Source organism: Perna viridis, chromosome 7 (assembly GCF_037379345.1).
Source record: "Perna viridis isolate PV_CMFRI_1.1 ecotype Kerala chromosome 7, ASM3737934v1, whole genome shotgun sequence".
Classification (NCBI taxonomy): Eukaryota; Metazoa; Mollusca; class Bivalvia; order Mytilida; family Mytilidae; genus Perna; species Perna viridis.
In genome coordinates this window covers 42,968,840-42,985,813 of record NC_142451.1, presented here as the reverse complement: position 1 = coordinate 42,985,813, position 16,974 = coordinate 42,968,840, and the positions used below count along the sequence as shown (strand labels likewise).

At 34.0% G+C, this 16,974-nt stretch overlaps 1 protein-coding gene across 1 annotated transcript in view; it reads right to left on the bottom strand.

The window, feature by feature from the left end:
- LOC148612802 (uncharacterized) overlaps nucleotides 1-11,958 on the bottom strand; it is a 46,984-nt gene extending 35,026 nt beyond the window's left edge. The window contains exons 1-3 of the mRNA XM_088595407.1: nucleotides 11,694-11,958; nucleotides 1,367-1,478; nucleotides 114-395 (exon numbers count right to left, since the gene is read on the bottom strand). Of these exons, the coding sequence (XP_088451533.1) occupies nucleotides 114-395; nucleotides 1,367-1,451 (367 nt within the window). The 5' untranslated portion in view covers nucleotides 1,452-1,478; nucleotides 11,694-11,958. The remainder of the gene's footprint in view (nucleotides 1-113; nucleotides 396-1,366; nucleotides 1,479-11,693) is intronic.
- Between the last annotated feature and the right edge of the window lie 5,016 nt (nucleotides 11,959-16,974).

The following is a 16,974-nucleotide window of genomic DNA, read 5'->3' as shown; positions in this document are numbered from 1 at the left end:
CATGTAGCCAAAAGTCGCTTTACGTATATATATAGTTTGTGATCATGGTCACAAAAGAAACCACTAAATGATTAAAGCAATGTCCTTTGAAAAGTCAATCAATAAATACTTACGATTGACTTCCACGAAGACCGTCCTGGAGAGTGGGTTCTGAAGAATACCGTTCTCGGATTGACATTCAAATACTTCCAGATGCTCGGCTGATGATGCAGTGAAAGTGTATTCGTTTGTTGTTACTTGGCCAACTGTCGTGTATGAGTCGTCTATCACACTGTCGTCACGAAGCCATTTGACCGTCGGCGTCGGGATTCCACCATTTACTGTACATATCAATGTGTACTGGTTTCCCATAATGATCACTTGTGGTCCAGTGATGGATGGCGCACCAGGTGGTACTGAGAAGACAAACGAAGTCATAAACATACATTTATGTATTAATAGAAATCGTAAACATATGTACTAATAGAAGTCAAAAAAACACATGAGCAAATTAAGCCATAAACATACGTATGAATGAAATTCATTATATGTGTACAAATGAAAGTCGTAAACGTATTATGTACAAACTACTATACCAAAATGAAACCAGAAACAATTTGAACAGGCTAAAAAAAGCTACCAAACCATTTTCACATGTACTTATTCATGGTAATCTTACTAACTTTTTAAATTAGATAAGCTTCCTTTACAAGAATCAGAATAAGCATTATAATTTCTTTATCATCTAAATATGATACCCATCATCAAATAAAGTTTCATTAAAATCCATAACAGCTAAGGTGTCTCACTAGTTACAATGGTCGTACACGCTGGACATTCACTACTGTAAACAAAGGACTATGGGGTTGATCTAAAAATCAAATCTTATGATTATCTGACAAAACAAAAAAAAAGAAAAAGGCCTGAAGATGCATTTGAAAATGGATTTAGTGGACGGACGGATGCTTAGTTACCCAATTTTCCAATTTGATGGGGATAAAAAGTAAATGTAATTCATTATAATGACTCATCATTAACTGATCTAGTAACCCATAAAAATGGCGTAAAACATTTTTCTAGTGCATGTTATGATGTCCAGTCCGTCACAATACTTCCAAATATTTCGACCTTAAAGTCTACAATTACATCTACTTTAATCCGCAGAAAACATCCAAATTTTAAACTGATCATAAAGACAGACTGGTGTGATAATCACGCCAACTATAGAACAACTTAGCCCGACGTCTTTAATTTCCATTTCAATTGTATTCGATGTCTCTGTTTGGGGTAAGGTCAGCAAGCGCCTAAGGCGAATTCTCACAAAGGAAGTAAACTGTCAATAATTCCGACCTCACACCAGTAAACATGGCCTAGAATCGAATCTTACCTTGGGCAAATGTTGGCAAACATGCCAGTATTAATAGAAGACAGTTAAGACTAAATCTTCTGGCTACTCCTGTCATTACACCCATTCTGACGATGAGGACTGGCTTTCAATACTGAAAAAAAGTTTAAAAACTTTCAAGCTACTTGTATGATGAACGATACATCAAAAGGCTACTAGTTTAACTACCATTTAAAATGTTTCGCAAAGCCAAATGACCTTGTTCTATTAAAGACTTCAAGGTCACTGGTCAACATATACAAAATTATTCTAGTGCGCTATTACAAGCTTTGGGAACCTTTTTTTTCAAATTAACGTCTGCACGGGCAAAATCGTTTTGCATGAATTTCACACAAATTTCTTGTGATTTTCACCTGAATTGAGCAAATGACCTTTGTGAAAGAGTTCACGTGAAATTCAAGCTATTAAATCTTTCACTTGAAATTCACGATAATTGAATTTCACTTGAAAATCAAGTAAATTTCAAATGAATTTCACGTCAACAACAATTGCCTGTGTATCAATTACCCAACTGTTTTTTTGGGTTTTTTTTACCACGAATTATCTTGTGAACCCTCCGGAAATAGGTTAACATAAAAAAAACCCGTCTATGATTTAGTCAGTTAATTAAGCAACACAAATATTCGAAGGCTAAAAATACATGTACGACAATGTATAGCGAAGCAAGCTATGAACAAGCATTGTCATAGTTCTCCAACATTCACGCTCTGGTAAAGACCGCATGTAAAGCAAATTACTGAAACAAACAAATGACCGAAAATTTGCACACTTGGCTCTTTTATTTAAATTGTAGCAATCGGTTTAAACTAAACTAGGATAAGCTGATAGAAAGAAAAACAAGATTAAAATCTTGACATTCAACTACTTCTACTCTATTAGTGCACTCAACTGTAAGCTAAAATCGCAGGTCCTTTAATATTTTTTGGTTCATTACTTACATATTGTGTGATTTAGAGACAATATTTGACCATCTATAGTACTTGCTTTGACAGTGTATAATTATTAAATGTAAGGCGGTGCTACACTTGGACGGACGCAATAAGTATGCAAAAAAAAAAAGACTTTGGTCGACAATTGATGGATATTACTTAAATAATCAGCATTTTCATAAACGCTTTAAAATAAGGGCAACTGACGTTACGATTTCGGGGACACTAAAAGTAGTAATTAAGGATGAATCATGTTTTACTTACAAGTAAATATAATGAAAATCTCCCTATAACAGGTCTAGTATCAAAACATTCATTTAAGAACTGCTGTTATAACCACGTTATACGATATAACCAACTTAATCTAACCAACGAATTCAAAAATGTGATCTAAAATTTCCGCTAGAATCTTGGTTTCCTTTACAGCAGGTTACATTTCACGAACCGCGTGGAAAAGCACCAAAGTTGATTATGCCTTTGTCAAAAATTAAAAGCAATCCTTATAATTCATTTTCTAATCGATTTTATAATGCAAATTAAAATTTGATCCTAAATCAAAACCTCAACTGAATCGCGGAATGGAGTTGAAAATACTTTCCGCTTGTATTGATAACCTGTTACAGGACGAAGTTGAATATATAGGGGTCTGGTCCTCTTGTCGCTATCCCTTCCCCTTTTTGTCATTTTTGTCCATGTCACTTCTTGACATCACCTGTCGCTAATTAGTGAGACTGGTATTACTTAGCGTTCGTACTTAGGACTTTCTCACTAAAGCCAGAAAGATATGGCATGTCGAAAACGAAAAAAGAGTATCTTAATTTAAATAATTATTGAACACCATACAATAAAAGATACGAAAAAAACGAACTTTTTATAAGTTCTGAAAGACATTACTTCCTGTCAGACTGAATCCAAGATCTCAGTGCTTCAAAGCTATGACTTATTTCGCATTAAATAACGTTTTGAGGACTTCTTCCGCTATTATGACTACTTTTTTGAATTGTTGGTTAGATATTTAAAATACGTCATTTGTAAATAATGGCGGATGATGTAACAAAGTTCCATAACTGACAGAATGATTTTTCATGTAATGTCATGTAATACATTATATTGGTAAATTAATGCATCTCCGGACATTAATATTGCAAATATCCCCGTGCCTCGCATGTACCAAGTTATGTCAAGATTCACTGAAAGAGTGTGGTCATCGACCCGTAAGTTGTACGACAAGCTTTTAGATACACGGCTGTAATCATACATCAACAAGGCGATAATTAGACTTTAGAACCGCTATTTACACAGTATAATGTTTGTCTTCCTATATCTTTTCACAAAGTACCAGGTGAAAATTGGTTAAAATAAATGTTGATTTAGGTAAATTTGAATTTCAGAATAAAAGTCGCACACCAAACAAAGGTATATGATAAACCATTCATTCGTGTCTAAAAACAAATCGAGAAAAGTCACAATTTGAAACGTTTGTATTGTAATTTGGACATTATAGAAGAGTATTTTTGCCTGTACTAATATGGTACACTTTGCCTTAGAAAGTTGTTGGACAATCCCTGCCAGATTATTTTTCTTGGTTCTACCCCACATCGACCATCCATTAGTTCGGCATAGTTATTTTAATGGTGAAGAGCGTGTTCTATATTCAATGTTATTTATGAACATTTCCATGCAATACTTAAACTGAAATGGTGATCGATATCTACGCTTCAGTGATATATTTACATAATACGACTTAATCAATTCAAAATTTCAACAGGGTTTCCCTAAACTTCTCGCGATAAAAAAACGCTTGCTGTACGAGCACAAGAGTACCGAAGTTGAAGTCATTATACTCGAGCAACGGATCTCGTGTACGAGTTGCAAGGCATAGCAAGGAAAAATAATATCAGTACACAGGCACCTGGTATGATTGACCATTTTTAGTATCACAGTAGATTTATTCTGTATAATGAATCGAAAATTTGCCGTATTTCTAGAAAAATGCATTATGTATGGATGATAGAAAACTGTATATGCGACTACTGTGTTAAACAGTTGTACTAAGGCACACCCATTTTCGTCTCAAGGGGGCCTGGGATATCATTTTGAATTTGAAAAAAATGTTCGGCATCAGCCGGAGTCAAGTATTTTATTTGAAAATCTACATTAAATAATGGGGGATATTGAATCATTATATTTTTTTCTGTCCATGGCGGAGAAAAACGATTTTTTTTTTGCTCAACTTTTGAATAACTTTTCTTCAGTAAAATCCCAGGACCCACTCCTCCCTCCCCCTCCCCCAAAGTATAAAAATTGTTGTTGCCTAATGACTTGCTTGGATTGTAATGTGACTTTGAAATCATTTGAAAAAGAGAAAAGTTCTTTAATAAGAATATTTACTAGTAAATAAGTAGCTCCATTGACTATATTATATTTAGTGTTTGGTAAAAAACATCAAGTTACAACTTGTAGAATGATTGAAACATCGGCTTTTTAATGAAGAATTTGAACTATCTGTGGTTTGATTTAAAACAAATAACTTCAAGCTTCAAATTCTCACTATCTTTGAAATCTTAGAAATTCCTTATTGCAACAGGTATGTTCTGAGAAAGGGTATTTCACAGAAAAGCTCAAAAAGCTCATTAAAACTGCAGGTTTAGCGCATGTTTTATGTACAATAAAATAAACATCTTTTTTCTCATACCATAGTGATGAACTGCATTTTAAAAACATAATTTCGCATGGTCGAGATCTAAATTACATAAAAGAATTCTGAGAAAACTGCAAAAAATAAATTAATAACCCTCTCAATTGGTCGGACATAGATGGCGGGATAATATAGACATTATTCAACACTATAATGCATGAATTGACAAAATATGAACATTTTCATTATGAAGGGACAATTAGAAGATGAGCACTATCGAAATTTGATCGGTTAGCTTTATGTCAAATCAAAAGGATGGATTCCTGAAGTTGACAGGTATAAAATTAGGAAGCCTTATTTGATATCGTTAGGCAGGTAAATATTCACAAGGTTGAAGGTGAAAGAATTATCTTAACATTGCATGATTTATGCCATAAAAACAGATTAACCCATCTACATTTCAACCTGTTGTACAACTTTGCGTGATTCTGGTTGAGCAATTCAAAAATTCATATTTTTTTCAGTGAAAGGGGTCTTTTCAGTTAACTGCAGATAGAAAGTGAATGTAATAAAAAGTTATGACACTTTCGCATGCCCTTTTTCAATCGGTATATACATGCAAAAAATCATGCATTTTTTTTCTCTTAAACTGAAAATATCTTTAACAGTCTTTTTGTTTGTCTTTAGTAGGGTATTCATATCAACCAAATGTGTCCCCTAGTGCTCTACGCGCATGACATAATTTGTAGCATTGCGTTTCACTACATCAGTTCGTTTTTCTATTGCTGTTGTAATATAATGCCCTGTGCAGATTTGAAAACTTCTGCATTTGTGAAAGAACTTTGGATTTTATTAAATCTATTTATTTCTTACACTCAATATATTAGGTAGTTACATGCAGTATTTAAGTAGAACTTCAGATAAGAATCATGCAAAACGTGAGTCATGGATTTTTTTCAATTTTTTGATATTTTGTTTAAAAGGTTTTAGTAAACAGAAAGCAACATATGGCCTGTCATATAACCCTTGTTCTTAGGAGATAAAAATTATAGGGAATGCATGTACTGTAGAATACAAAATTAAGAGATAACTCTGTAAATGACAAAAAAATAGAAACTGTTGGATTTTCAATGTGGATTATCTTCTAGGAGCAGACAAATTGAAATGAATGATAAGTCATGAATATATTAATTTGGATAGTCCACTTTTCAGTTGTAAAATGTACTTTTGCTTTCTCAAGTCGATTTTTATCATTACACTCATCTAGACAGTGGGTGAACTTTGTAAAATCGAATACCAATTACAACCACACTGAGTAAAGCTTTGACTTTTGATGCTAATGAACAGTTTTGTCCAACTGGAACAGTTGAGCAATAAATTGCATCTCAAATATACAGATCTTATACACCGTGAGCTTTGAGGATCAAGCGTGCAAGCTGCATGGGGTAATGGGCAAAATGTCACAATTAGTCGTAGATAATGAAAAGCAAACAACAAGAGAAAAGCAAACCAAGAAGACCAAGGAACAAACGATGGATAAAATCAAGGACCAGACAAACGATGGATAAAATCAAGGACCAGACAAACGATGGATAAAATCAAGGACCAGATCATTTTGTGGTCAAAATATTCATACACATTGGAAGCTACATGTACAGTATAGAGTTGACAAAGACATGGATTGGTGCCATGTTAATTCCGAATCGTTTAACCAAGCTGACAGAGTGCAGGAAGAACAAAATCGACCATCATTTACTGAACGCTTTTGAAACAGTATGGAACCCAGCATTATGTCGAGGAGCTCGGATACTTTCGAATATTACGGGCGAGCATGATTTGACTCACAAAATTATACTCCGCCACCGAGGATCGAACCCTAGACCGCTCAGTGACAAGCCAGCGACAAACCGAGCGGTCTAGGTCCTCGCTAGCGGAGAATAATTTTGTGAGTAAAATCATGCTCTCCCGTTGCACGAAGAGCAAATGTTCACCGGAAATGACGCAATGTTTTGACTGATCAACTAAAATATTGCACCTTGGCCAGAAAACGTTTTCCACTTCAAACAAACTTTTTATCAAGTGCAAAAGTACAGATTGACACTAGTAAACTTTTTAAAGAATTAGAATATGGAAAACTTGTGTTTTCTTGCAATAAAAAAATTGGGAATTCGGCCATAGACGAGAATGACTAAACTATGTTTTTACACAATGTAAACATTTGCAGTCGTTCATATTTCATTAGTCGGGTGGAAAAAGTGCAAATCAAATTATTTAAATCGCTGCTAATTTACAATTTTTTTGCGAACTTCGATGTTGTATTAGTGTTCTAGATTTTAAACTCGAAACTTGTAACGTGGGAGGCGCACAAATTTCTCGTTTAACTGACAGAGGTGATTGAATGGGTTAAAATTTCAGTGTTTCTAGAAAAAAAACTGTTTTAAAATCTTGTTTAAAATCAATTTAAATAACTGGTAGTAAGAGGTTATATGATTACTCACTAGATTGTGAATCCACAATTTCTCTGAAAGAGGTGGTACCGTTGTTAAATACTTTTTAATTTGTCAACACTTGTTATTTCGGACGTACAGAATTTTTTTATCTCAGAAAACTTCCTTGAATGAAAGCAGAATGTGCCAGATACCCTTTTTATTGCGATAAAAGGCCATTTTAAAATGTCTTGGACCATTACAGCTGTATAGAACTTCGATGAAGTCTGAAAGGTCAATGTGAAGGAGGGGCGTCTTACCCCTTCCCTTTTATAAAATTCAAGGACCATGGGAAAAAGGTAAGAGAATTATCATTCGAAATTGATTAATGTATTTGATTGAGTAAATGTTAATAAAGGATGAAACAACGAAACCAACAGAAACTTAGTTTGATTTCTAAGAACAAAAGCATTGACAAAATATAAAGAACATATCAGTATTGAAAAAGCAAAATTGCCGGGTTCATTACAAATAACAGAACTAAACTGTTTAATTTGGTTGTATCAAATGGGTGCGTCCGATTTGTAAACTGTAAAGATAGGCGTTTCGGTCATATGCACTTAGTGTACTTGGAAAGTACTAGCTACTTTCAAGTATTGAAAAACGTAAAAACCACACAAAAATGACTAAGAATTCGAAATTAGATCATTCACAAGACACAACATTAAATGGGAGTGCATCGATTGAATGCTGAAGAAGAGAAAACATTTTTATGATCCAATCAAGGGTCTTCAAGGAGCAAGATCATTTATGAAAAATAGTAATTGTGCAACTCAGGCATGTATATTTCAACTATCACAACATATTAAACGTCAGTATATTGGCGAAGCAAATAATTGAGTGAAACTGTAAATTACAACCCAAATAGTATGTCCATAGCTTCAAGGCAGACAACCTGATAGAAATACAGTCAGGTCATGATATCTGGTAGTTTACTTCAATAATATATGTTCGAATATTAAAGATGGAAATTCCAAATTATTGTTCAAATCTCAATTTTAAATCCACTTTAAATGTTTTTTTCTTAACATTTATCATTTACATCTTAAAAGTGTTTTCTGTTTATAACTGGCGTGAAGGTTGCATATTAGGAAAATCCATTAGATACGAAAATACCAGAGCAGAAAATGGCATTTTCTCTGTGATAAATCTTTCACACAAAGACACATTGACACAATATGTTAAAAATACATTCGAAATTTCACTCATTAAACTAGTAATACACGATCTTTAAACCAATTATCAAAAATTTCTTCCAAGATAATTAATATTAGTTTATAATAGATCTCGTAATAAATCGTTTAGTTCTGTTAGGAACATCCGATAAAGCCAAAATATTAGTATGTTTGTTTGGGGCAACCCTACCTACCTTTCATATTTTGTATGACATGAAATTATAAAATTATCATTTTTGTGTTGCCACTACAAAATGCACTAGACTGCGTGGGTATATGCCTAAAGTTGGCATGAATTTGTGATGCAATGATGGTAATGCATCTGTACACCAAATATCATTGATCTAGAATAAGGGGTTCATGTTGAAATGAACTTATCAGAGAACTTAACGTGAAGTTTTTGGACGCAGTCACCGCCGCCGACGTCGCCGGAAAAGAAAAACCTAAGTCTCGCATTCTGCCACTTTCGTCGCAGGCGAGACAAAAAATGACAAATGAGTCACCCTTCCAAAGAAGATAAAGCTGTATGACCGTTTGCATAGATCACAAGACTTAGTCCTGCAATAAGTGCTTTCAGATGAATTACTAAAAGCGTTAGCATAATGTTGACATTTCTTGGAATATTATTTCCATGGTAACACCAGTAAGTTCTTTTGTATACACTATATAATGCTACTAAACAGAATAACTACAGAAACCATAAAAAGTCCAATGACTTGTGATTACAGATACCTCACATTCTAATTTTTTGTACAGTAAAAGGTAAGAAAAGGGCATAAACTTCTGAACAGTAATACATATGAATTGGCCAAATTCATGAACAAGAGGGCCAAAGCCCTTGAACAGTAAAGTCTATGAAAAAGGCAAAAGCCGTAAACAGTTAAAGCTAGGGAAAGGACAGTAACTCCTGCACAGTAAAAGATGTAACCGAATTTGACCTATGTTTTTATGGACCACAGCACTGGGTCATAATTTGATACGTGTAAATCATTTGTGTGACAACTGGAGGAGAAAACGGACACGAGAACGAGTGTAATGTTTCCCTTCCTGTGAAGGGGGTATACTTATCATTAGGCTTTACGGGTTAATACATCATACTTGATCAAGTAACAAGTACAATATTCTTAGTTAATATTCTAAGGTACATATGTATGCAAATCGTTTGACATTAGAATTAAAAGTATACCATATTCAGAAAAGATGCTTTAAATACAGAGAGTAATCCCACTTAAAACGAATATTCCCAAACTTTCTAATTTTATACCATATTAAGGGTAGTATATCAACTATGGGTGGGGGTATTACCCCTAACGTCAGACGTTAGTCCAAACCTGTTCAATAATGTCTTTTTATAGAGTTGAAATTCCTGTCTTATCGTTTTCGAATAAAGCATTTTAGAAATGGACTAACAGCTAGGTTGCATATGGACAGATAATTATTATTTCATACATATTTTAGAGATGGACTTTTAATTTAAATATTCTTATTCGACAATTCGATCGAGGACATTGATCTCATTCTTAAATATGTTCGTTAGAGGATTATATTATGTTGCCACCATTTTGGTGCAGGGTCGTAAAAGTACTCGTGACACCAAGATGGTGGAATTACAGATTTAGTATCATGAACTCACTATTTACTGGAATATACAGATATACAATATATATGTTACCCACTAATACTTACTTTACTTAGGTTGATTGTAACTTAATTGTTACTTAAGAGCCGACGCACAAATTGTAAACCCCTCAAAATGTATAATAAATAGGTCAAAGGGAGGCGGGCTGACTAAATAAATATATTTGAAAATAGAAATGGTGTATCTGTTAAAGAGACAACAACCCCACTGGGATGAAAATGTCAGCCAAAGGCCACCCATTGGTCTTCAATGAACGAAGAGGAAACCCTCATACCACAGAGCAGCCGGCCCAAAAATATCATTATATACAGAGGAAGAGTTGGCCCTATTTCTTCAAGTTACAAAAAATAAACTAAAGGTGAAAACGAAGCAAGACATACAGAGGCCAGACTTTTTCATAAACATGTCAGAATTGGTTGCATACATTTCTCGAAAGATTACGGACTTCATGTTTACACCAACTCAGCTCTTTTCCTTAAACGGAAAAAGAAGGGGGTTAAAATGTGTAAAAACTGTTTATGTTTCACTCTAAATTTACTTGTTTGTTTTGTTTGTTGGGGTTTAACGTCCGAGCACCAATATTTCAGCTATATTCAGACGATGAACATGAAATTGATGATAAAATGAACATGAAATGATGATGAAATGAAAAAGGAATGGGACACAAGAACAATGGGGTCGAGAAATTTTGATTGCCACTGGAAATCGGGAGAGGTGGGAAGGGTCGGGCAATTTAGCCTCCTGTGGCGGAGCCCTATGGTTCCTACTCCGGGAGAATACCACAGTAGTGTTCTTTAACGTGCGAGGAACGTGGCATCTTTCCCAACACGGTGCACCACTATGGTTTGCAGTCAGGTTTTCCGTATTATAGCCTGACAACCCCAGCATGTAACACGCCAGGGGTACCCCATTCAACCACCTGGGGCACACATCCCAGTTGCTCTGTGGGCAAAGCGCCCTAGCCCCCGGCTAGGGTTCTGAGCACTATATAGTCGCCTTTTACGACAAACTTAGCGCTGCTGCAGGCCTATTCTTTTAACACCCGGACCTGCACGGGGCATATTTACTTGTGAAACCCATTTACAATTATATCATACATGTATTTGATGCATTCATTAGTCAGTTCTTCTGTAAGAAGGATCTGGCCTATACTTCAGCTATGCATATCTAAACCGTTAAAATATGTTTATAAGCATTTAACATCAATTAGACATACGCGAGGTTGGTGGCAATGTATTTATAAAGAAAAAAAAAACATACCACTTTGTAAATATTATATCGCCAGTGCTCCGACGATACAAATCTCCCGGTGATATACATTTCAACAATCAGGACGCATCGAACCATTCATACTTCTTCAAATACTTTCACAGTTAAATGAACTATGACTTAACTGACTTTCAATTTACACCTTTAAAGAAGAAAAACAATAAGGTACTTACCTACCGGACCCAACAACACACAACCTTTTCCTTCAATAACCCGCCTCAAAGTGCCGTGGTGCTTTGTGAACTCTGCCAATTACAGGTAGTAAATATAGTCCACGAGAATTTCATGTGTACACTACGAAGAAAAACTGGTTTTAATTTCTTTTATACACAGTTGAAAATGAGTTGGTGTTTAAAGTGACCACACTCAATTAAAACGTCATTGGCGTGTGAAAAAATTATCCGCAATCGTTACCTAACCTGTTTTTTTAAGTTTGAATTAGAGGCCTTTTTATTTCAAGATTTGTAAATTTGTATTATTTTTTTTCTGTTTCATCCGGTTAAAAATTTGAAATAAAAAGCATTTAAATCATTTAAACTGGTATATTCCAGATCGATTTAAACGTTATATTGACTAAATGAAATATTTTAATTCTTTTGTAATCGGTGTGTATTATTTTGAAGATGTAAGAACATATACTTGTTTATACAGTTTAATATCTGCATAATATGCACAGCTAATGTTATGTTTCACTTTTTATTTCATTTTCGAAATTCTTTTGACGTTTTTTTTTTTTTTAAATAATTTTAGTTTCTAAATGATACCGTTGCAACCGTCGTTGCAAGAATGCAAAAACCGTCAAACCCGGCATTTAATCAAAATTCCGTGTTATTTTTTCAATTTTTTTTTCAGTTTTTATTATTATTATTATTATTTTTTTTTTTTTGCTTTTCTTTTTTTGTTTTTTGTTTTTGTTTTTTTTTATTGTTGTTTTAGTTTTATTTTGTTTTTTTTTGTTTACGAGAACGAGAGCTTGTATGGGAAATTTGTGACTTCTGTACGTATAAACTAAATGATGACCAAAGGAGTGCCCAATATGCATTTGAGGGTAATGACAGGCCGTTTTGAGGTCAAAAAGCTAAAAATGAGACGAAATTCGCTTTGTTTAAATTTGCTTTTCACAAATGATTGAGAAAAAGTACACTTTTACCTCTGTAAACATGCATGGTATTATTGTAAAAAACAAATAAAAGTGTGTCTTTTTCTGCTCATTTGTTCATGATTTTAATTCTTTAAGTTCGTGCAACATTTTGCATTTTCGTAAAACCGCCAGTTGGTGCAGGATAGAGAACCCAATCCGGCGAGGACCTGAACTTTCCGGATAGCTTAAAGCATGCATTTTACACCTCTTTACTTTCGCAAGTATTGCATCTATTTATGTACGAATGCTCTACTACATACAATCAATATTTCCACCAAGGTTCACCTTTTACTTTTAAGTTTTACACAATTAGACCGGGTCAATTTTGTGTACGAAACTCTGCACCTCAGTTCCATCTATATAGTGCAACCTTAATCATATTTTGTCACTGTCCATCCGTCTATACACACATGTTCCGTTTACCGAAAATTATTATTGCCTAATTAAAGAATTGATAATATTTACTGGAAATTGATATCGTGTTATTTTATCAAACATTTGAAATGCACAAATTCATTGGGATTTTTTTCAGGTAATACTTACCCTGAGTAAATATGTATTTTATCGACGATCCAATGAATTTATAAACTAAGTCTTCATACTCATCACTTTTCGGTCAGTACTTATTACGAACACAGACTATTGATGTCAAAATATCCTTTTATGAACTACATTCAGCACAGACCATTTTCGTCAAGGAAAGATGGGGTTGTAATTACAGTTTTCAGCAGCATTTTTTTAATGTTATTTATTCATTTATTTATTTTTATACGTAATTATTTGATTTTCTTCTTTCCATGCCTGAGGTAAATTTCATATTGCCATAATTTTGATTATTTTTAAAACTCCTTTCGCTGATGGTCAATAATTGATGTCTAAGTTTTTTGTAGGAGCAAGACTCAGTTGAACTTTGACAGAAATCTTACAAAAAGTCACTTAACTGTAAGTTTTTGGAATCATACACATTGGGAAAAATAAGAAAACCCACCGATCTTACAACATAATTTCACTCAATGATGCTTTTTCTATTTGAAAAGGCCATTTTTATTGGATCTCTGCATCTACGGATATGCTCAAAATTTTGTCAATAGAATGTTAAAAATATGAGGTTCTTGACAGAGTTATCTGCCCTTGAAATGTTCATTTTTCAGAGCATATCAATGAAATTATAACTCAATATACCAATATTATACGGAAAATCTTGTCTTTCCTTGATTTGGATGGTGCAAATAGTTAGGTTACACTTTCAAAATTGTGGGTTTCACCCTTTGCCCGATTTGTACAGAGACTATAACACTAAGAAGAGTTAAACTGTAGGCCAGGAGATATTTTGCGGAATGGGAGGGGGGTAGGAAGGGGGGGTAAAAAGATATGTGATCAAATTCAAACTAGTGTTGGTGTTTTGAACCCATAAACTGCATTCTACGCCAGGCCTTTCATTTTATTTGCGCCCAGAATGTGAGACCCTGGATCAGCCCTTACTCTGCATCCGCCAATTTGTATATTTAAAATTGTGGTTTTAGTATTTTCAAGTGAACAGAAGGACAAAAAGTGCGTCTTTAAAAATCAACATAGTTACGTTTATAATAGATAATTTTAAATAACTTGTTATTTATCAAAACAAATAATGATCGCCTTTGAAATAAGTACCAGTATAAACAGTGTCAAAACAATATTCTGATTTATAAAATACATAAGATATTTTAAAATATTAACATTTATACTAAATTCTTTGCCGAAACCATTTTCGCCGCCTACGAGTATCAACATAGGAGTTACTTATGACTTAAAAAATACGTATTCCAACCTTTGCATGGTTGTGCGAATTCTTTCGGGTGGCTTCATGCGCCATGCATGCAATTTTATCATTGTGACGGAACATACAGCGTCCTATTTTTCTATGCTATGTTTTCTCCGACCCAGTCGGTATAGTTTCGCTTTTTACCCTTTGACCTTAAAGACGCTCTTCCATGGAAACGCAAGTGACCTGGTCAAAATTCTGTTTCCCGATTGGCCAAATACTGATAACTTAGTGGCGTTCGAAAAAAACTGTATCGGAAATTGGAATTGCGTGCCATGTGTAATTTGCTGTAAATTATAAGTAAAAAGAACAAATTGTACTACGTCGGCTATCTTTTTTAAAGAAAGTACTTGACTGTTTTCTTTCCCGGGAGGGGCATATCTACGAAAGCGAATTAGCTTAGGAACATCCAAACTTTTGTTTTCAAAGTCATTTTTTTTTACTTATAAAATCTCGAAATTTCAAGTTCAAAGTCGAAATTTTGATATTTCAAAAGTTGAAATTTCCAGTGTAAGCGGAAATTTAGAGTTAAAAGTGGAAATTTTGTGTCATTTACATACATACTTTTGAGGCTACAAAAATGAAAGCCATGTTGGAGAGAATCATTTACTAATTAGACAATTAAAACAAAGAGCAGTGCAGAAGTAATCAGTATCAGCAGGGACAGGTCCAGGGGGATGGATTTCAGACGACATCCAGAAAAAGGGGGCTACAGGCTATTATGTGTTAATTTTTTGCCGACATTTTGATCGACGACTACAAAATTTTCCAATAAAGGGAACGAATCCCGAAATCCCTTGATCCCTCACTGTATAAGCATTTATCTTTCTGTAAAAAAAGTAGTTTTTAAATTATGTTGAGGCTAAGGTCACATTTATTTTAGCTCAAAATATATTTTTGTAACCGCACTGTCCGATTAAAACGTCATGAACTACCAATAAAAGTCTAGCATTAGCTTTTAAAACAATATAACGCCTTCATGTGGGGTCATATTTACAACTTAGATTAAAATATAAAAAACGATAGCAAATTGCTAATACAAACAACTGTCACATTATTTAAATATCACTGCATATTCCAAAGCTTGCTGGTTTGTGACCTAAAACTTATGTGGTGAAAAAATTCTTGTAATAGCTCAATCTCAAGACAATTAAATTATGAAGTTTTTGATAAAATATATGGTATTTACAGAATTTTGTACGATTTTGCGTTGTGTTGACGACTCGTAATTCGATCAAACCGTTCTTCCAAATAACCGATGTAGCAACATGCAAATGATGATGGTACGTAGAAAATCTATTCGCCATTGATTAAAATATTGGAATGAATCAGATGCTAACAACCATAAAAGGAAAATCAACCGGCCAATGATAACGATAGTTGCAGAACCTGTATTAAGCAGTCACATCTAGGGAATACTTAAAGTGACCTTTATAGAGAGGAGACCTTTGAAATTAGGTTACAAATTGTGATGTAGAAAGACTTTGATGTCAGCATATAATCCCATATTCATATAGATTGTGCTATCTGTGATTGTCATACATGTAATATTACATGTATTTACCTTTCATTTTCAGATGCAGATTCATGTATACCAGGAATAAAGAATATTTTTATGACAATGACAGTTTTTACAACGATGTAAATTCCATGTGCATATCGTAAACAACATGTCTACGGTCGTTTCGACAAAAAATGGTCATTTAGAGACTTAATAGAATGGCATTATCAGCTTTATTCCATTCATTTGTGACATTGTATATTTAAAACAACATTTTTCTGAAAAATACCGTTATAAGTAACCCATAAATACCATGAATATTGAAATTAATTGAGAATCACGTTGTCACGTTGTCAGTTGAATGCCGCCATTTGCAAAGTCAGTTTCGGGTGTCGATTTCACCGAATGAGAGCATACAAGAAAAAAAAATATTAATATATTTCGGATAGTGAAGGATGGGAATTATCAGGGTTAAACAATGTTTTTTCCAGAATTTATGGATGGGTAAAATCGGACCATCCACTCAAAAACCTGACATAAAAGTCCGTCGGACTTTTATTCGTTTTGTGAGTGAATGGTTCAATTTTACACAACGATAAATTCTGGAAAAAAATAGTGTTTAATCCTATAATATACTGTCACTGCCCGTATACAAAATGTATCATCAATAAATACATTGTCAACACATTTTGGATGCTCAAATCGAACGATTGTATTATAAATAACCATAGACGGTCACTTGGGAGCTTAACGCTTTATAATATGTGCTTTAAATGGCCAGACAAATCCCCACATTTAAGGATTATAAACTAATTCCACTCAACCACTTTTTCAGATTTTTTTAGATTAAAGTCAAAGATTTATTCACGGTCTTCGCGATGCTCGTAACCATACCACACTTCTTTTATGTAAATTACAACCATGCTTGTTATTAGACCCCGCCTCTGTATGTTGACTGGTATGGTTTAATAAAAGCATTTTGCAAGAATCAGCGACGTCCTACAGTAATAG